The sequence below is a fragment of the Serinus canaria genome, chromosome 6 (genome assembly GCF_022539315.1).
Source record: "Serinus canaria isolate serCan28SL12 chromosome 6, serCan2020, whole genome shotgun sequence".
NCBI lineage: Eukaryota > Metazoa > Chordata > Aves > Passeriformes > Fringillidae > Serinus > Serinus canaria.
The window spans coordinates 21,925,200-21,947,342 of record NC_066320.1 but is presented as its reverse complement, the minus strand read 5'-3'; the positions used below and the strand labels follow the sequence as shown (position 1 = coordinate 21,947,342).

At 45.9% G+C, this 22,143-nt stretch overlaps 1 protein-coding gene across 2 annotated transcripts in view; it reads right to left on the bottom strand.

The window, feature by feature from the left end:
- Positions 1–784: 784 nt before the first annotated feature.
- Positions 785–22,143, bottom strand: part of FBXW4 (F-box and WD repeat domain containing 4) — a 59,909-nt gene continuing 38,550 nt past the window's right edge. The window contains exons 6-9 of one of the 2 annotated variants that reach the window (XM_009087238.4): positions 14,711–14,776; positions 2,128–2,268; positions 1,829–1,970; positions 785–1,577 (exon numbers count right to left, since the gene is read on the bottom strand). In XM_009087238.4, the coding sequence (XP_009085486.3) occupies positions 1,461–1,577; positions 1,829–1,970; positions 2,128–2,268; positions 14,711–14,776 (466 nt within the window). In that variant the 3' untranslated portion in view covers positions 785–1,460. The remainder of the gene's footprint in view (positions 1,578–1,828; positions 1,971–2,127; positions 2,269–14,710; positions 14,777–22,143) is intronic. The other variant, XM_030241303.2, reaches the window with a different exon arrangement.

Below are 22,143 nucleotides of genomic sequence, written 5' to 3'. Positions count from 1 at the left end.
CAGTTCATACTTGAACAGTTACTACCCAAGCAAATCCTACGTTCAAGTGAGCTGCTCATGGGCTCCTAACATAGCTCCCCTGATGAGGCTGCTTTCAAACCATGGCAATTCCATAGAGTCTGGGGCTCCAGCAAACATATTCCTCCAATTTTTGTGCATCACAAGGGAAGAGCAGCCTATTGACAGTAGAAATGAACATATTAAGTTCTAACAAAGCACAATGCTGAGTGGCTCACCCTAGGAGTGCTCTCAGTTTGTGATAAAAACCTCTCCTCTACCTATCCAGGACACCCAAACTCAACCAAGTAGGGTTTCCATACCTCCTCCCCCAAGGAGGGCCAGACCCCAGACAACACTCACAGCACATTATCCACATTCAATCACACAGCACAGAGCATGTTGAAAGCTATGGCTGTTCAGAGACCCACATCAGGTTCAGAAGGATGACACCAAAAAAAGCAGAGCCCACTTGGATGTGTCTACAGGATCTCAGTAAATCACATCCAAATGTTCATACTAGTCTGGTTTGCTGCTTCAGTATGCAGGCACCAAATGAGTCACAGGTCTTACTTTTTGAATTCTTGTTTGAAAAAGGGACAGGAGATCCAAGCTCCCAGGAACTGCCTTCAGTGCAGCAGTGTCACAGGGTCTAGCCAGGGAGAGAGATCTATAAGACATGGAGACAGCCTCTGAAAATAGGTCCAACTTCCCCCACCCACCCAGGCCCCTGCAATCAGCAGGTAACATCACAGCCCCTTCAGAACTTGAAACAAAACATACAATCTCTTTTGTTTCCTTTCAGTTTTATTTAGCAAAACACGACCATTTCAGCCCTGCCAAGTGCATAGCCTGACCTGACGGCCAACTTGGGGAGGCACACTGAAAGCAGGGCTGGCTCTGCCTTTTAGCTCAGTTGTTGCTCTTGGCTGTGAAGGACAACACAAGCAGCTGTCAGAACAGCAAGTTAAGGAGAAAGGTGGGCCTCGCTCCAGGCACCCTTCCCTTCCACCAATTCCTCGCTCCAGGCACCCTTCCCTTCCAATCAGTTCACCCCACACACAGCCTGGTCTTGCTTCACATGCTTAGAGCTTGGCTGATCTCAAACTGACCAGCACACAGGTGATGGGGCATCCTGGCTCAACTTGCCCCTCAAATGATGTATCCACAGGAAAAAAAGGAAGGAAAAAAATAAAAAAGAAAAAAGTAACACAGTTAATAAAACAATTCCTGACTTGCACAAAATAAAAAGGGTAAAGGACAATTGGCCTAATATTTTCACTTAACAGGCAGGTAAGGTTGAGAAAGTTTGGCCCTTTGTGCATTCTTCATTGCAGCTTTCTGGCAGGCAAAAACGTCCCTTCAGAAGCTTTGTGGGCCTTTCTCACCTCTCCTGCCCTGCAATTCCCTGAGCCAAGTGTCAGCTCTGCTGAGGGGGTCACCAGAGGCAGCTGTGATGCCCTTCACGAGGTCGTGAAGTCCAGGACGTGCAGGGCTGACGCCAGGGCAGCGTACAGGTGGGTGGTACTGAAACGGAGGCAGTACACTGGGCTGCTGGTGGGTGAAGACAGGTGAAAGCTCTGCAAAAAACAGGAGAATCAACCTTTCAGAAACAAGGTCAGCCCAAAGATGCTGGCTGGTGTTACAGATTCAAAGGCTGAGATTTCTGAGAAAGCAGTTTTCCCTGCATATAGGGTAAGTTTGCCATGGCGGACTAGCCCCAAAGACAGCCCAGCAGCCCCTCTTTCTTCTTCCCACAAGGCATGCACACTGGGCTGCCAGAGAACAGCTGAGAAGCTCTGCTGCTGCTCAGTCTCCCACTGGTGCTCACCTGCAGGCACCGAGTCTGCCGCTTATCCCAGAGGCGCACCACACCATAGTAGGAAGAGCCGCTGGCAATCATATGGTTCTTATCACTCCTGATGCAGTACAGGGCACTGTCATGGGGCTCTTCCCATTCCTGGACACACTTCCTGCAAGGGCAACACAAACCAGAGCAGGGCTGAGCCTCCACTACTCCATCCACTTTGCCTGAAGGAGCTAATTCAGTGAGAGCTGAGTTCCCAGACGCTGCACAAGGACAGTGCAGGAGCCTTAGGTGGGCTCCAGATGCCAGCAGGGCAGTCTCACCTGGTGCTGGTCCGTATGTCCCAGTAGCGGATGTAGGTGTCATACCCACAAGAAAGGAGAAGGGAGGGCGTTTCATAGAACACATCCAGGACTCCAGCTCCACGGTGGAAGTCGGTCCCTAAACAGGTCAACAGCTGACCACTGCAATGAAACGCATTAGGAGAAGAGTCACTCAGAGCAAAAAGCCCTTCCAGTTCAGCAGGCCAGAGCAGAGATGGTGTCTGGCTCTTCCAGATCTCATTTCTGCGATATAACAGAATACAAAAGCCCACAGAGTTTTCATCTCCCACTCCCAGCTTCTCCTACTGGTTGGGCCACTAACCATAAAGGGTCATGAAGGGTGACCAGAAGGAGTCCCACCTGGAAGAGGAAGAGCCAAGGTACAGGTACAGCTGACCACCAGCAGAATGGGATCCTGTTTCCTGGGAGAAGTGACCAGTATTCTGAATTGTATGGCTCCACTTCCATAGGAGACAACTCCCAGCTTAGTCCAACTCCAGCTAGTCTACAAGAGCCATTTACGTGTTCAATCCTGTCCCATACTGTCCTTCAAAATACGGTCCACTGGGGTATTTCCCTAGATCTTTGACACACAGCACAGATCCACAGGCAAATCAAACTTTCCCAACCCAGTCTGCCATGGCTGCTCTCCTCAACCCCCTCGAGTTATACCACCGTATCTAGGGCTGAATGTGATAGGTCAAAAGCAACTACCTCCAACGATCAGTCATCTCATCTCCAGGTGAGACCTTTCAAAGGCTAGATTTTTATCTATTTTTGACCCTTTCCTCCTTTTTAAGTCCTTGCCTGCAGTGAAAGAGCAAAAGCAAGATCTCCATGAAGCTCTATGCCGAGTGCTTTGTGGTGATATCGCTCTGCTGCTTGTTATATGCAAACCAGCAGCTCATCTGGTGGGTAGTGCCTGGTGAGGTCCCGGCCTGCGAGACTTCAAGAAGAAGCTTGAGCCGCTTCCCTGGGTCACATGGAATTGCATCAGGTGCATGGCACAGGCTGTCCCAGAGTCATTCCACCTGCTGCAGCAGCCAGTGGACAGACTCTTGGGAATGGAGTGGGCAATCTGCCCAGCTTCTTGAAATGGCCACCTATTGCAAACCCTCCTTTTTTTCCTTCTTCTCCTCACACCCTCTACATCAAAAATGCTGGACACAATAAAACTTGAAGCACCTGCTTTTCAAACTCTGCTGCAAGGCCACCCCTCACCAACAGCCTCCCGGTTCTCAGGACAATGAAGCAGTCCTGAAAGCCAACAGCACAGATCCCGCAGTGGGGTCACTCTCAGCATCTCCCTCCATTATTTTGTTACATTCTGCTCCTTGATCCAGCATCACACAGTTCTGAGGCACATCGCCAAATGCCTTAATTCTGTCTGTAATCTGGGCTAAAGCCCTCGTCAGGGGATAAAGACCACACAAAAGGAGAAATAGAGTCCTGGGAGATGTTAAAACAAGTAAACACCTTTGTGTCAGGAGAGAGAAATCGCTGATAAAGCAGATTAGCGCCTCGAGCCCTGGTGTCCCCAGATCAGAAGGCGAGCCCTGGCCGATCTTTGCAGCCAGCACGCTTCTATGATCACAGAGCTGGCGGCATGCTGGGGCCAGCCTGTTTCCCCACAGTCACTCTCCAAAGAGCAGATTATGTAGAATAACAATTTCTTTGTGGCTGTGTAATTCCCTCCGTGACCGTGGCTGTGGGCAGCTACATTGGACCTTGATGCCAGGGCCCTAGCAACCATTTAGAGAGGCCAACCAGCCCTAGCAATGGCCCCCCCCATGCAAACCTCTCGGACAAGCTTTAACATCAAGTGCATGAATTAATCCCCCCCAACACGAATCCAGGGGTGCTGGCTTATTGGACTTTGTGTTTCTTCAGGCAAGGAATCGAGGGGATTCCAGGCTTCAGCCCTTTGCAACCTTCTCACAATACATTAACCCTTGGAAGGTTACTTGTAAACCAACCCAGCAGCAATTCTGCACCTCTCTGTGGGTTGAGAGATTGAAGCACTCATGGTTTGAGCACCATGAGCAAGAGCATTGGGGTTTGGTTGGCACAGATGACTCATCGAATCCACTGTGGTGTGAGACATGGATGGACATGAGTGCTCTGGCACTTCCCCACCCTTCCAAGCACAGATCCCCTCCATCTGCTATTCTGCAAAGCCAGCAGGACAAATGGACATGCACACAGCCCTTATCAAGGCTTCTGCAAAACCTTCTTCATCCTACAAGATGTATGTGTGGCCCAGAGTTGTAAGACATACAACAGAGGTATGAGGAGGAGTCAGCTGCTTTCCCAGACAAGAATCCCTGGACTACCTGTGAGATGCATAAGAGGCCAGACTGCCCAACTGACAGAATCTTCTGCCAGTTGCTCAGGCAGGAGCAAGGGCAAGGAGTTACTCCCAAGAGGTGAGCTACCCCAGCAAGCTCTAGGCAGAACCAGCAGGTTGAATCCTGAGCACCACCCAGGTGCTTCACTTCCAGTGTTTCTCCATGCCTTCACACCTCACTGCAGTGGTACCCAAGCACTTCAACAGAGTCACACCAGTTTTCCTCCCTGTGCTTACATTTCCATCCCAGGCAACAAAGATTATAGAAAAGGCAACAAAAAAAAGGAAGCAGAAAAGAAAAGGATTGGCTTTTCTCTGTAGGCATAAAATGAGCACAGATACTTGCAAGTTACTGCAGCAAAGTAAACCTTGCTTTGCTGGTTTGTTAATCAATTCAGTTCTCCTGGCCCAAGATCAGGTCAGCCAAAGCAGCTCTCAGGTGGGATCTGCAGCCCTCAGAAACAGGAGCAGCTCTTTGGCAATTTACAGAGGCAATATGGTAGTTGCTACAGTGAAGCATTTAACCATCTGGCACCAGGGGAAAATTTACTGTGCTCTACACTGGGGACACAAACAAAACACTGATGTGTTCTGGCATGGGCACACTTAAGGTGAAAAAGATGCAGAGCACGATCAGTATTTCCCCTTTACTCAGCAGATTAAGGTGTCTCTGAACAGCTATCACCATGCCAGACTAGCTCTATGCGCTGCAGCATACACAGCCATGTTGAGCCCATGCTGGGAAGGGAATTCTGCCAGCACAACTCTTCCAGTCTTGGGATAACAAGTTAGTGCCCACAAACTGTCCACCTTTGGTTACCCCAAATAATCCCTTCCCTCAAACCTCATACCTGAACAGCTTCCCCCTTTCTTGGGAGCAAAATCTACAGCTAATCCTTAAGAACCCATAAAGGATCAAAATAACCCATGAACAGGCAACAGAACAGCAGCAGCTACACCAGCACATTACCAATGTTTTCTAACAACTTAGAGGGACAAAAGATACCTTCTCCATGAGGGACAGAAAGAGATGGCATAGCTATCTTGGACCTTTTTCACCAGCATCAGCCAAACACATAAGGAAACAGCCAGCTTCTTTAATTTGTGGTTCCTTTTTCATCTAAATACCTTTCAAATCCCAGGTAGGCTGATCCTCAGTACTTCAGAGGCCCTTTCCTTGTTACGGGCTGTGAAGGTTAGTCAGGAAGTGTCTGTGAAGTGTTTGACCAAGCAAGCCCAAACATGGAAGGGCCACACCATCTCCCCACCCTGCCATGGCCCTCCAGCAGTAGCAAGTATCTGTTTTGCTATCAGGTCTTCTTCAGGCAAGCCAGGTAGTTACTGTGCAGATGGCTGGAGCTTTGCTTATCTTTGTACTGAACAGCCTGGGCCAGATAGTGCCCACGTTTAGTCCCAGTGCTGAGTGGCACCAACAGAAACAACTCTGCACCAGTGGAGCTCTGAGAGGCAGAATCAAATGTGACAGTGCAAGTTTTCTGGAAAGACCACTCTAGAGTAAGAGCTCTCAATTCCAGCACTTTAACCACAAACCACCTGGGCCAATGAGGAATATCATAATATTCCTAATTTTTCATACTTCCTGTTAAGCATCTAGACAGACTGAAAAATACTGGCATTAATCCAGTACCTGCCCACAAGGAATAGAGCCAGAGCAAATCCAGCAGCCTTTGTCATCCCTAGTACAGGAAAGCTGTATTGGCACTAGGCTCCAGACTCCTTGGTGATAGAGCAAGATGTTTAAACCAAGTCGATGTGCCTGGTAAATGTATCCAACTGATGAGTCCAACAGTGAAGGCATTTTGTTCAGACACCATAGAGAATCCTTTGATTCATCTCAATCAATTTCCAAGTTCTTCAAAACTTCTAAAAATTACTTTTAAAACAAAATATTTATTCAGGATTTCCACATTTCACTCTTTCCTTCCCATGCTAGAAATCTAGCCATGAGCATAGCTCTCCTGATACCTCTAGAAGACAGGCAGCCTGGAAGCAAGGTGAAGGGAAGAAACAGTCTAGTTTCTTTAAGTTCTTGTTCTTTTTTAAAAAACAGCTTCAAATTCTATTCCTTCTCAATCACTAATAGGAAGACAAAATAAGGTCCATGGCAGAGTCCAGATGGTTACTTTCCAGATAAGCCATGGGATGCTGCTTCACCAAGTTTAAGTTAAATACGGCCTCCCAAACCACTGCAACTATTTGTGTGGCCATAAAAGCTCAGGATCTCCCTGAGATCTCTGTGGTAGTCAAAGTCTAAAAGAAGTCTGCGCCTACCTCCCTGGAATTTGCCCATTTGCTGAGTATCTTGCCCAGCTGTCTCCACTGCACAAGAAACTACACTCCAAAAGCTGGAATGAAAAAAACATTTTTATCCCTACCCTCAATTTCTGGTGACCCCAATTCACTAGAATTGATATTATATAAATATGCAAGCTCTAGGAAACTGCTGAATTTTGAACATCTGTGGAAAACAGAGATGTGCAAAACTGAGGACAATTCACTTGCTCTGGAATCCTCATCTGTGAACTGTGATCATCCATCAAAGAGGAGAATCTATTGCAAATAAGCAGATGACTGTTCAGAAACCAAAGAGAGCTGTAAACCACTATTTCAGCCCCAATAACTATTTGAAACAAGACAGGTGGGAAGCATATACCTTTTAAAAAAAGGTATACAGAGTTTCAGTTCCAAACACGGGGATATTTGATCTGAGTATCAAACAATAAGAAAGGAAAACAAATCCATTTAAAAATAATTATCCTAAGTGTAGCATTTGCACAATTTCTGTCACCCAATTAGGAGAGTGCACCAAAACCAAAGGGAAGAGATGAGCTGCTGTCTCTTCTAAGTACTTTGCAATAGCAGCTGAGGCACTGAGGAGACGAAGCAAACTTATGCTAAGAAGGGAAAGGCTTGATCAAACAACATCTGTATTGTACATAGGGAGAAATGCAGATCCTTAGCAAAGTTATTCTTCTATCCTACTCCAAAGTTGCCTCCGTATTTAGACCAGACTACTAATTCCTGCAGGGAGGTGTGGGATAGGACTGGGGAATTTTGAGGGAGCACCTCCAAGTGAAATGCCTCAGAGATGCTGTTTCAAGTGATTTTCAGGGCAAATGCCACTCTCTGATTCCACAGTGCAGCTGAAGGGACTCGAGGCAGTAGGGGGGAAAGACACCAACGACGGTCTGAGATTGTGTTGAGAGGAGAGACAGAAAAGGGAGTTTTGCCTTCTTTTCTTCTGCTTTCTCTGAATTGGCCCACACACATTTTAAATGGTCCAATAAAAAGATACAATTTCTTTACCTTTCCAGCTCTGGGACCCTGTGAGTTTTTGTTGTTCGGGTTCCCGTAAGGTTAAGTTCAGAGGATAAACTGACACACTGGGCTATGGGAAAAAGCCAGTTTCTTCAAATAAAGCCACAACGGTGCAAAAGAGACCCTGCTGGGGCTTTTATTTGGGAAAACAAACAGAAATGGCACCAAGCCCTTCTGCTTTACGAACCAATTTAACTATAAAACCAATGTTCTCCCTCTCGGGGGTGAGGAGGGGAGAGAGACAGGACATGACAATAGTCCAAAACCTTGAGGGGGAAAAAAAAAAGAAGATAGGACAAAAAAGGTTGTCTATCCCCTTTTCTTTCTTGTCCGCGGCTCCTTTTCTTAGCACACGTGTGTTCTTGTAAAAACGATTAGATTGCAATTTGTATAACATGGTGACCCCCAAATTCAGACATTTAACCCCTTTTCTCTGCAAAGAATGTCAAGAATGTCTTCTCTGTCTTTCTTTCCAACGGGAGGAGTAGGGGGGAATTCTCAAACTGTGATTTCTTGGAGGAAGAGAAAAAGAGGGAGGCAAGGAAAAGAAGCAGGGAATTCTCAAAGCCTCTCGCCTTTCGCCCCACTTGTGTGGGAACAGGCGGCTGTATTGCTCCCTTTCTGGACAGAGCTCTGCAGGTCTCCTTTACTGGGGAGACAAAAAAATTGAGAGTCCAAATCAAAACAAAGCCATCTGTTTAAATGAGCTACCACTAGCCAGTGACAGAGGGGGTTCCTCATTCACTCCTTCCCATTCTTCTCTCTTGCCTCTGTTGATTCTCTCTCAACCCAGGGAAAAATAAAGATTACTTTTGCTTTGGCTCAGAGGGATGAAACTGATTGATGTGCTTGGAGTGTCCAGCCCCCACCCATGCTCTCTGATTGTTCAGGGCCTTGTAAAGTTGTCATAAATATGCCTGAACAAGAGTTCAAAGGCCGCAGCATGCCCTGAACATGCACATATCCAAAAGGCAGGAGCTGGCCTCATGGTCCTTTCTAGTGGGACAGGGCCAAGACTGCCATGTGGAAGAAAGGATGTAGGATAAACACCTGTATGTATGTTCTTCCTCTTACAATGATTTTATATTTAAGTTAAGATGGACCAGAGCCCTCTTAACAAAAAGAAGGGAGAAGATGCCCAGCTTATGTGAGAGAGCTCAGAAACATAGTGTCACAAAACCAAAGCCCAATCAGAAATCAGTAAAGAACAACAAGGTCTAAATTTTGAGAAAACATGCATACCATGGGAATACACTGCACAGACAAGACTGAAACTATCCATTAGAGACAGAGTTCTGAACACAACAAAGTCTTCTAAAAGGCACAGTTATCCAAGAAACCATGACTTAAGAGGCTCCCTGCACCAGCAAACTTTCTCCACAACAGGCTCAAGCTAGCCATAGGCCTGGTGTCCTGTTTCCAACAACACTCAAGATCTCAAGGTCTGGATTGGTCATTGTGACTTAAAACTGTGTTCAGCCAAGACAGAGATACTGAGAAAGAAATGCAAGTCTGAAAGGAACAGGGAGCCTCTTCTCTCACGAAACCCGGAGGAGTTTCCATGGCAAAAAAAGATGCCTGGCATATGAATCTACAGAAAAACAGGGCTGGAAAGGGTATTCCACATCTACCACATTTACTCTGCTGCTCCACAAATCCTGTGAAACTGGTATCAGTGAGGGTAACATTTGCTATTGCTTGCCTTTTCTGTTATCAGACATATGCACCCACTTCTCTGTGACTGGATAAATCCAGTTTAAATGCCTGGGTGAAACAGACACCCCACACTTCTTGGAGTCAGTTACCTTTCCTTTTGATCTACCAACTCCAGTTCTGAATATATGTACCTTCTTCACCCAACAGCCCTATATGTACCTTCTTCACCCAACAGCCCCTTTGGTGATTAAATTAGAGGTCTCAAACTTGCATAAACCTTCGAGTTCAAAGCTGGGGAGAGAATGCTCTTCTACAGAAATTATTTAAAAACACAACATTAAGAAGCCTTGAGCCAAGCTTCTACATTAAAAACTTTTATTGAAAACATTCAGCAAGACTTATAACAAGAACTAGACGTGCAGGTTTTCATTTCACTCATCTACTTCCACACAATTAAAAACCTGGAGCACAACAGACGACAAAGTCAAGAAGGACTGGATTTAAAAAGGAAATCATCAGTAGTAATCAGCTAACCAGAGTGTTCAGTGCTACAAGCTTCAACTCTTAAATTACACTTGCTGTTTAAGACCAGTACAGGCAGCACAAATTTTAACTCCATGGGTCTGAAGAGCCACCAAAATGGATGCAGATGAACATAAGCCAAAAGCTGAAAAGACAGCAAGTCATTCTTGCCCCTTCCATGGCCCAGACAGATGTAATCTAGCAATGGACCCATGGAAACACATACTAGAAATACAGCAGCAGCACATTAGCAAACTTCTGCCAGCTGCTTAAAGATGGTAACACTCATGCTGGCTCTTGGAAAGAAAGAGCACAGTAATAATATTATAGGCAGAACAGATTACTAACCTGCTCAGCAACTGCCTGGCTACCTCAGACTCCTTCCCAACCCTCTGCTGAGGGCACCATCCACACACCTGAATCTCCCTTCTCCTCCACTCACAAGTCACTCTCATGAATCCTCTACCTCCCACCTCCCCAAAAGCTGCAGACATCAAAGGCACCTGCCTTGAACACCTGAAGAGCGGGGGGGAAGGGGTGCGGGCTGACAGTCAAGAAATGCAACTCTGTATCTTCCCCTTCCATGCACTCTCTATTTTTTTTCCTCCATCTCTTTGAAAAAGGTGGCAGAGATAAATGGAGAACAAAGAAACAAGAAAAAGCCACAGCTCTGGCCCACACCCTGCCTATTACTTAAGAGGGAAGGAACTCTTCCGAAAGAGGAGGAAAAAAATGTGCTCCGACACAATGGCTCAAAAGGCCAGGCAGCAAACCGGGCCACTTTGTACTGCTAACAAGGGAAACCTAATTACAGGAAGAGGGCAAAGAGGGACAGATAAAAGGGATACAAAATTTCAACATCTGTTGCCATAAAGGGATAAGAAGTGGGGAAACGCAAAGTGTCAGTTTGGTGTCAGTGACGGCATAAAACTACTTTCAAAGGGCTCAGGAGCAGGAGAAAAACCGAACAAGAAATTAGAGGGTTCTTAAAAAAAAAAAAAAAAAAAACCAACAAAACCAAAAAACCAGAAAACAAACAAACAAAATCCCCACTCTGCCAAAAATACCTTCAAAAGGGGGGAGGAGTTGGACAAAGACTGGCTATTTAAAAGGCAGAGGATCTGGGTGGCTTGCAGGGCACGGCTAACTGGTTGTTTTCAGAGCTCTTGTGCCCTGCAGCGTGTCATGTCACAGGAAAGAACAGTGTAGGATTTGTGCATTTAAAGTGTTTATAGCATGAAGACTACCATGTAAGACAGATCACAGGTCCATTTCAAATGTCAGGCTTTGCAGAATAACTCCAAGAGTTGCTGCAAAGAAACCTCTGGATTATTCTATCTTATGGAGAAGCATCCTTGAGACAGGGGCATTTGTCACTTAATGACATGCAAGACCACCCCAATAACATGGGAAGCAACAGTTCTCTGCAGGCAAATGACAAATGCTGGCCTTGGAGCTGTCAGTGGTGCATGACCCTCATGTTCCAAGGAGTTTAAACTCCCAAAGAAAGAAGAAAAAAGAGGAGGAGGATCTGAATAAGGTTTCCTTTTCTCTTGCTTGCCATTAAGTGGCTGTTCTGTTGAGCCACACACTCACACTGGCAAACAAGACAGGACTGTCTGAATAGAGAAAGGCAGAAGTGAGCAGAGGAACCTGACCTGCAAGAGAGGCAGCTGCCATCATATCCTTCACTAAAGGAAGGACCAGGGTACTTGGAAGAGGACAAGGAGACAGCAAACTGTGATACTTGATGCAAGGACACAGGTTAGTATCGTGTGGCCCATATTGTTCACTGTTCCCCTTGCAGGCCTCTAATCACTGAACTTACAGCTGCTTTTACATACACACACTTTGATCCAGAGTGGGAATAAGTGCACAGCAACTTCCCCACATTTAAAAGCAATCAGATGGCACAGGGTAGCATGTGAGGGGTGAGAGATGTCCTCCACAAGTGCAGCTAGCCAGCTTCAAAAGCATATGAAAAAAATCTAAATCCTCCTTCATTACAGGAGACAGGGCCAGGTGTAGCAGCAGCTGGAATTTCAGCCATCAGAGACAGTGTTTTGGCATTATGCAGTCATTCCCCTGCTTTAGACTCCCTTGACAATTGCTTGTTGCTGCCTGTTGTGGCTTTGATCCAATGCCATCATCTCAGCAGAGTCAGAAATGAAAGACAGTTGCGGGAGCGGGATGCAGCAAGAGGCGTTTCCTTTCCCCACTAAAAATTTCCTCTACACCAAAACCAGTCAAGCCCTTTTCAAAGCACAGGACATATTTACAGGTGAAGATATTATCCCCTTCCTCTTGGAGGGATGAGAATGGCTGCCCCAGGGTCAGGGAACAGCGAAGGTCATAAATACAAAACATACCATGACCAACAGTGACAAGCACCAGCCAAGGACTTATCTGGCCTGGAACTAAGATGATCAGTACACAAAAGGTTATTTAAGCTTTAAATCCTTTTGTAGCACGTTCCAGATCTCAGCTGTTGGGTAAAAAGACCACCTACCCCAATGGAAGAGAATGGCACAGAAACTGTCATACTGTTACTCACTCACCCCCACAACGCAAAGAAAACTCCCCTAACTGAACTAGCTGATCCTGGACAGCACTAAATACCTCAGTGGTGCTAAGGATCCTGTGGTTTTCAAGAACATACCTTATGCATCATTCTACCCTTTCCATTTTTTTTTTTTTTTTTTTTGACAGAAATTCCCTGGATTCTGTTCTTATACATCCTTGCCATGTTCAGCCTCTGCAGGGCAGCCTCTGGGTCCTTTTGTGGCCACAAGAAAAGGGTAAGCAGCAAACTCAGAGGCCCCGGCTCTGACTGCCAGACGGTTATCAGGACACACTGAACACAGGAGAAATTTTTAAGTCCTGCGTGGCTCTAAGATTTTAAGTTTTCATGCCACACTGTCACTCCTGGAGTGTGACCATGGAGACAACAATTCAAAAGCCTCAAAGGAACAGACAGCATTCCCTACAAGATCACTTCTGGCAATCACTGGAGCCTTTGAAGATGGATCCAAAGCTCTGCTGGGAAGATGAACAGTTTATGGAGAGTCAAGACCTGGAAAGATAGCTCTGTACTCCCTTTCTATGAACAATAACATTAGGCTTCACAAGTTAGAGTCCAGCCATGCTTCCTACTCAGCCTCCTACCCTGCACATGCTGATGAGTCTACCAGCTCACACACAGGTCCCTGCAGAGGAAAAGACCCAGTGGCACGGTGCATTCCAGCTGTGACAGGTGAAGAGGGAAGAATAAGTTTGACACTCTAGCCATTTCAACAGAGGCCCAGTGGCCAGGGTTGCCTTGGCTTTTTTATTTGCCTGTCACTCAGGCTTTTACGTTATTGAAAGATCAAACTCCGCTGTGCTTGTTCATTACCTTAATCCTATTTTCTACACAGCTTTATTATCTCTTCAGGCTTCCTTGGGAAAGGCTGTCAGAAAGGCTGGGGCAGGGGGGAGAGGGTTGCCCATCTCCTCACCCCTGTCAGATACCTCTATTCAAGAACAGCCAGAAGACTTGACGGGCAGGGGTATCACAGCACAGCCTGCATCCTTCTGGGGTACATCCTTCTGGGGTACTCCAAAGGCACCATTGGATGGATCACAAAGAAACATGCACCATAACTAATGCACTGGTGCTGTTTCCTGCTCCAGCTTGTCCTTTAAAGGATGAATTGTTGGAAAGTGTTTTTGTTACTTCAGAGAAAAAAACCTGCTGGTTTAAATTTGTATTTGATACCGTTGACTTAAAACAATCTAAACTATTTAAACTATACATTAGAAGGCAACTGGTCTCAGACCTTCCCTGTGTCCATACCAATCCTCCTCCACACCCTTTCCCCAAATACAGCTCTACTGATATCCCTCAGGCCCCTTCTGCCATTGCTCACCTCACTTCTGACAGCACTTTTTTGGATAATCTGGGCCATGCCACTCCTACCCGGAGCATCCTGGTCCTGGAAGGCAGGGCTGTCATTCCAATAATCCTGTGAAATATTTGCTATCTGTCCATCACTACACTAAGACCCTCAGGCTGAGAGTTTCAAATTTGTCAGTAGTTGAGTTCTCACATCAAGATCTGAGAACAACATTTCCCCAGCTGCTAAGGTCAGCACCTTCACCGAACAGGAACTACTCAAAGACCCCAAATCAGAGGCCACAGCAATTAACCTCCTCAGTGCTTATTAGGACAAAGAGAAGACAACGTGCCTAAGTCACTTCCATAGATAACCTGTTGCCACACACCACCTCTCTGAGCTACTGGAATTGCCAGCCAGGACAAGGTGACTTCAGAGCCTGTGTTTGCCTCTGGCTTCCCAGCACCACAGAGAAGTGGGTGAATAGGAGGATAAGGATCACCTTCCTCACCTCCTCTGGCTGAGGCATCAACAGAGACAGATGAAAAGGAGGGTGTAATGGGTATATTTTGACTGTTTACAGGTAATGGGAAGAAACCAGGATGGCTGTGCCATCAACTGGAAAAGCTGAGAAGAAAAGCCAAGTTAGTGAACCAGAACCAACCCCCACACATGCCCTTCCACACCAGTTTGCTTTGTCCCCCACTCCGCAACACATCTCATCTTCTATCATCCTTTGCCTATGTTGACAAAAGGAATTATACCCTTTTGCAGCATTTCCAATATTGCATTGTTATTCACTTTTCTTGACAAGACCCTCCCTGTAACCTGGAAGCTCACTCACCTCTCAAGGTCCCAGATTCTCAGTGGTGAGATGTGTCCACAGCAGGCTGTCCCTGTCACAAATGAGCTGTTTAAAAAAACAAAGAAACAAACAAAAAACACTTACTAATCCTCATGTTCTGAAGAAACTGCATGAGCAAGACAGAGAAAACAGGTTACAAGATATACTTTGAATTCTGGTTCAAGATGATTTCAGCATGTCCCACCACATTTCACAAGGGACAGGCAGCAACAAAGGGAGACTGCCAAAGGACTCTCACTAGCTGAGCTTCCCAGATGCAGCAGGTCACAACTGCAGAGAATTGGCAGGACATAAAACATATTTGTAAATACAAAGGGAAAACCTACAAGAGGAACAGCTGTAAACAACATTTTCAAATGAGTCAGTACAGTACTTAGCATGTTTCATACACAGTCAGTGCTGTAAGCTGCAGGACCCCATGGAAAATTTACTGTTATTTCCTACTTCATGTCTCACTTCTGCTTGTTGGCAACTTCCAAGTACAATCATGAACTGGCTGCAGCATCACAGGCCTAAAGAATCACAGAATAGAGGTCTCTGGTCCAGCCTGCTCAAAGCAGGGCCAATTTCATAGCTGGATCAGGTTGCCCTCCCCAGTGCTCAGGCACTCTGTTAGAGGCAGCACAGCTCTCCTGCAGCAATATTTGGCTTCATTTACACCCTCCAGCAGGGCCCATTCCAAAGTCCTCTTGGCAATGCTATGTCCCTGCTGCACATGCTGGCTCCAGAAGTCACCTGATACCCACTGGCCTCATACTAGTTCATAAGACAGAACTTAAAATCCTTAAAATCAAGCATGAGGAAGATGGCTGCTGTGCTCTCCAAACCACACTGCTTGTTCTGTGCCAGCTTCCCATTCTCAGTCCAAATAAGAGGAAGAAGCTCATACAAAGACTTCTAAGTAAGTTACAAATGACCTCTCACAAAGCCATATTTATTGCAGCTACTGAGAATAAAATGCCAAAACTATGTTTAAGTCTATGCAACTAGGAGAGCATGAACACAGGAAATGGAACCTGCTTTAAATAAAAGCCATTTCTACGCTTTGCCTAAAGAACTTCTGCAGTATCACAGGGGCTGGCAGCTGAAACATGAAAGCAAAATAAGAAAACAATGTCATGTCTATAAAAATAGCAGTTAGAGCAGTTTTTAACATTTCTTTGATCCTCTACAGAATTCTTTCTTTGGAAGTCAAGGTGTCTGCAAGCCTCTACTGCATCAGGAATGGATTCTTGCAGCAGCCTTGACTTCTGCGAGAAGCACTACTGCTGCTGCAAGAAGGCACTCAGCAGCCAAGTGGTGAACACAGGCTCAACTCAATCAAAGCCAGAGTAGGACCAGATGGAAGCGAGACTGGAACTCAGGACTCCTACTCCTATCTCTGTGGTTTAGTTGAGCAACTGGTTTCTCCAAACCATAAGGCCAAAGCAGCACTGACAAAACCCTCTGCAAAAGAGGCAAGCAGATAACATCAAACCATTTCAAATCACCAAACCACACCATGGAGGTGTCCACAAGTTCTGTGATGCTTAGCTGCCCTTTAGGCTAGAAAAGGTCTGCAGAACTAGATCTATTTCAAAGTGTCTCCAACCAGGATGTCTTATATGCAAAATTCCAGGTTCAATGGCAGTGCACATGCCATCAGCCAAAACACCTGTAGCACTGGGCTGTCCCTAAAGGTGCTGCAGGGTGCTCACATTACTCTTCATGTAAGTCCCTGACCAAAGTCTGAAAGTCTATGGAAAATCCAATTCCTGTTGCTGTGCAGCAGCCACCACAATCAATTAAGAAAGTGTGCAGCATTTCATCTTTGGAAACATGGTTTCTGCTCAGTGCCTGCCTTCTCTCCATAGTCCAGGACAGGAGGGAACATTTCTCTTTTGCCAATGTCACCCATCTCAGAGGAAAACAAGCAAAAGACACCCACTTTGACAGCTTGTCGGTCAAGCCCCATGTCTAGAAAGAAGCACTTTGGTCAGGAGGTCCCTTTGCTACAAAGCTAGGTGTTGGGTTTTGTCCCCCCTCCCCAGTCATAATCCATTAATAACTACTAAAGTCAATTACTGTGGTTAGAAACACAATAGCAGTCAGGGAGTCAGTCAAGCAGGCAATTGGGTGCTTAAGATTTTTCTTTTGGGGGTCAAACTGACTCTGTCCCAGCCGAGAACGCTCTCACGTGGGAGACAGATCCCTTTGTGCAGAAGGTATGCACAAGGCTTTGATGGTTGCCACAGGTCTAAATTACCATGGAGGCACACCAACAGGACGAAAAAAGTGGGAGGAACAGCTAGGTTTAATCCTCCCTCATGCTGTCAATTCTGGACTTCAGCTTTCCCTCCTTGGTCCTTACCCCTCACCCCTCAGAGAAAAAAAGAAAAAAAAAAAAGAGAGAGAGAGAAAAAAGCATTAGATAAAGAGATTTTTCTCCAGCATCGAATACAGGCCTCAGGGCCACAAACAAGTCTCTTCTGGGTAAAGCTGACTCCATTCAGTCAACAGGAATTTTGTCTCATACTTCAGTGGGATCAGGTTTGCAAGCCTTATCTTTAACAGCCTGAGCCCATTAGCAAGCAAAGATAAGACTTCTCCCACAAGAGCAGGCCACCTTCACTGCAGCATTAGAATGCAGCGCTCACAAGACAACATGCACAAGAAGGGGTGCCAATGAGAAATTCTTGAAGCCTCAGAGTGAACTGACCTTAATGTCTGGATTCCAGGGCATGATACAGGGCCCCTCACCTTGAGTCTGATCTGCAGGCACACACCTTGAAGCCTCTGGTGTCTCATAACTGGGAACCTCTCACAGGTGACAGTTTTACTTCAGGCAAAAGAGCAACACAAGTCAGCTTTCGTATGTCTAAACCAACATGCACATTGGAGGAAAGCATGTAAAGCTTGGCTCCAAAACTTCTGAAACTTCGTTTAGTGTGGAAGATCAGGCTGAAGACTTCTATCAGGCTTGCTTCTTTCAGTCTATCTTCCACAAGGCTCTTCTGTCTTAGAGAGCACAGAGCACACAGAAGAAAACCCTCCAACTTAGAGAAGCACAGCTTTTCCACAACCATTGTTGCCAGCTGCCCAAGAAAAACAATTGAAGCTGAGTTACTAGCTTGGAGAGTGTCATTCATTTTGCCCACATTGCATTCTACAGCCAGACTGAGGAGAGACTAGATTGGGAAGAGGTGAGTACAGGATACCCTAAATATATTAATGCAGGCATGACTCATCTATCTGGAGTATATACAACACACTGACTCTGATCAGATGCATTTACGTCCACTGTAAAAACTGCTATGGCCAGTCTCCAGATGGCCTTGGAGATGTAAAGCCCCTTCCCCACTATGCTTCCTTCTGTCCTTTGAAAGCTGCTGGCTACCATGACTATAAGCTCCCTCTAATAGGCCCTTCTAAGGGGAAAAAAAAAGCACCATTGTAGGGCTTCCATAACAGGACATGTTGTCTTCACAGGGATCCCCTAGGAACAAAAACCAAAGCAGGAAGGCAAGAATTTTGCACAGCATTGAGACACACATACTTCATAAACAGCATATTTTTGTTGTCCAACACAAGCAATCTTCCAACTCATCTGACACTTTGATGTCCTCTTTCTTATTTGAAACTCCCTATTGACAGAGAGGAGAGGAATAAACAAGAGGAGGGAAAAAAAAACCCAACAGAACAACCAAGAGCCTGCTTCTCCAGAAGCCAGACCTTCTCTATGTTGCAGAAGAGACATTTCATTAAACATCATCCCCCCACAATAGCAGCTGGGCCAGGAAATGAAAGAGAACACACATCCTGACAGTGCTGTTGGAAGAAACACAAGAACTCTCCTTCTGACTGAATTGTGGTTATTGAAGATCCCATGGCATTTCTGGCAGCAGCAGTAGTGCTCTGGCTACACTCCAGCTGCAATAATCCCATAGCTGCTCCGAAGGTGCCAACTACAGTTTGACTCATGTAGCATCCCTCTTTACCCCATCCTGGACAGACCATTGCAAGATGTGAACAAACCAGAGGAACAGAGGTAGATGCCCATTAGTCCTTTTGCAAAGATGCTGTTTATCTTGAGGCTTGGAAACAGCATCAGCTCGAGAAACACAAGTCACATTGAACAACACATATTTTCCCCACCATCAACCCAGCCTCTAGAGTGGGTCCTGCCTGAGCTGGTAATCCTGCAATGCAAAGTCATTGAAGGAACCTGGGTAAAACAGGTCATTTCCCACCTCTTCTCAATACACCTCCTCTGTGCCTCAGGCTTGTGCCCTTCCCTGTACTGGAAACAGATTGCTTCTCTAATTCTATTCTGCTCTTCAGGGATTTCAAATCCAGAATCTGCTTGACACATGCAAGAGCCCATTCCTTCCTCCTGGCGCTCTCCCCCGCCCCCTGGAATTGGACATCGTTGTTCCATTTTGGAAACTATTATATATGGAGACTCACTGGACTGGGAAACAAAGAAGTTATTACTTGACAGAGCTCTGCAGCTGGGAATGTGGAAGGTGGGGTAGAAAAGGGGGAGAACCAGGGGAGACAGGATGGGGGGGTTGGTAGCAGTATTATGAAAGCGATCAACAGAGAGGAGGGCTCAAAGATGGGAAACATCTATTTTAAAAAGTCTCAAGTGAAATGAGAAAAGAAGGAGAAGAGAGAGCAAGTCCAAAAGGGAAATAGGAGAAGAGAGAGAGCAGTTGGTGCCGACGGTGCCGCGGGTTAAACGCACGGGTCTGTGGGTTTGTGTAGCCTTTGATTCAGCACTGACACGCTTTGGCAAGGGAGGCCACCGGAGCTGTCAAATCCTTCACCAACGTGCCCATCAATTGTATTCAGCTCTCCCCGACCCGCACTGGCATTTTAATTACTGTTGGGTAAACTAATTTGTACAAATGAAGGCAACTCTGCCTAATAGAATATGCAAGCTCTCTGACCTCTGACAGGCGATGACACAAGATACAAAGGAGGCAGAGGAAGGCTTTTTATCAGAGCCTTATTACTCTCTATTACTCCAATTAGTTAAGCTCCAGTGCTCCTAATTGGGGGAAAAAATTGCAATTAAATCAATTTTTGATGGGCTGAAAGTGGGTTACCGAACCGCCCTGCCTGTGAAACACTGATATTATAGCAGCAAAGGTCAAAGTCTTTGTCGGCACCTGTGGGGCCCCCACCTCCCCTCTCCAAGCCCCTCTGTGCCCCCCCAACACACACACTCAGCTCGCTAAGGCGAATCATTAGAACATGTCATGTCTTATCGCGGCCGCTACCATCCCGCCAGCCTCATCAGTTGACATCATTATGGAAGGTAACTCCTCCAGCATGAATACAGTGCTAAGGTCACACAAACTTGATGGAGCTCCTGCTGAAGAGCAGATGCAACAGTAACAACATTGTGAAGGGGAGAGGAGGGGGTCAGAAACCCAGCACAGGGAGTTTTGCCACCTCCAGCATGAGACTTCTCCAACAGACCAGATACACACAAAGGGAGAGAGACAGAGAGTGCAGGGGAGCAAGTGCTCCTTCCCCAGGGGCATTTAATTTGCAAGGAGGAAAAAAAACCAGCACAGCATCACTTTAGCATCTGCTTTTTTATGAACAAGCAGGCACCACAAATATGCAAGAAATCCCATCTGCCTTAGATGCAGGCAATGCTGGACAAGCCCAGGACTGGGTAGTCATGCTGGGCTGGTGTTGCCCCTTCACTGTCCTAAACCAGTTCCTTCAGCTGTACTTTGTACTTCTCACAGGATGACCAGAGAATTGAACCAAGCACCTTCAGTACCTCAGAAGCCAAGACAGCTGGATTATACGTTAACATTCTGTAACCACGAATTCAACAAAAATCAACAGGTAAGACAGCACCTAAAGCTCACCTGAGTAAGCAGAAGAATCCCACTGCAGCACAGCCTCACCTTTGTTGAATAACCTTACCGAAAAGACCCAGCAGCTGAAGACAAATAGCCAGGCTTGCTCCAGAAAGGGACTGGAAAGCTCTGGCAGGTTTGCTGCTACTTCTTCGAGCTCACGTGCATGCTACAGCATCCCCCGAGGCACCAGTCAACTCAGAGTTAAATTGTGCTCCTGATATATCTCATAAATGTCACATAGAGAAGGTACAGAAGAACTCTGCCACACACCACCATGGACTCAGCACAGAGAGAAAGCAAAATGCATAGAGAAGACCATGAACCCTGCAACACTGACAACAACTACTGCTCCAAGATGAGATCCTGAGCTCTTGCAAGGAGTACTAGTGACACATGCGTGAACAGATGCACTAATAACTCAATCATATGCCACCTCAAGTGGACCACAGAAAAGTGGTCCCCAGAAAGACAGCATTTACATTTTGTACTGAAGGGCACTGTAGAGATACTGAAACATGAAGTCACATTTGAGGTAGAACTCCAGCTCATGAGATAGAAGAAATGCTCATGTCACTGCCTCCCAACTCATATACTTCATGCCTCATGACAGAGGGAACATCAGCTTCACCTCTCCAGCCTTCCTCCTTGGCCTCTAACTTCATGTCTTCCTCCAGAATTCAGAGATACTCAGGCTGAAGAGCAAAAAAAGCTTTTCATATTCCCAAAAGCCAATTCCTGGCATGTTAGACAGAACACCCCTACTCTAGCAAGCTACTTATCAGGTGTCCAACCTAGACACCTCCATCCTGCCTTCACTTCTTTGCAGTCTCAGCCCATACTCTGTGCCCAAGTTACCTGCAACCTTGATCACTGTCCCTTCAGCAGCCCTGCAGCAGGTAAGTCCTGTGAAAACAAGCCACCAGACACAGAGCACAATCCTCATTTCTGGAGAAAAACTGAGCTCAACGATATCAAGACAAAGATTCCAGACAGGACTAATATATGCACACTCTTCCACACTACAGTACTGAATAGGAAAATACCCTTGATTAGAAACTAGTGATTCAATCCACAAAACAGTCCTGATGTTCCTAGGCCTGTTCACATCTAAGTATCAATGCTTTCCCCAATACTCCACATGACACACACTTTTAGGAGGAAGCAAATTTTCAAAAGAGGACCACATGCAGATTAGCTCTATAAAAGTTGATTTAGGATCCTGAGTGTTCCTGTACAAGAGGAATATTGAAACAGTGCTTTTCATAGTGCTGCTGTCATTTTTCAGAACTTCAAACAGAATTGCTTTTGTAGCTATACAAGTATTTGACATCAACCTGCTCTTTTATTAAAAGAAAAGTCTTGAAAACCTATTTTTAACAGTGCAAAATACATATTTACATGCTATGTCCAACAATCATCATCTTTCCTCACTCCCCAGATCTCTGGGCTTGCCAGGCACGGAGTAGTTGTTCATGCAGAGGTCTTTGTACAGGAACTCCTTATATCTCTCAAGACCAAATTTAAACCCCAAATGATGCTCAAGTTATT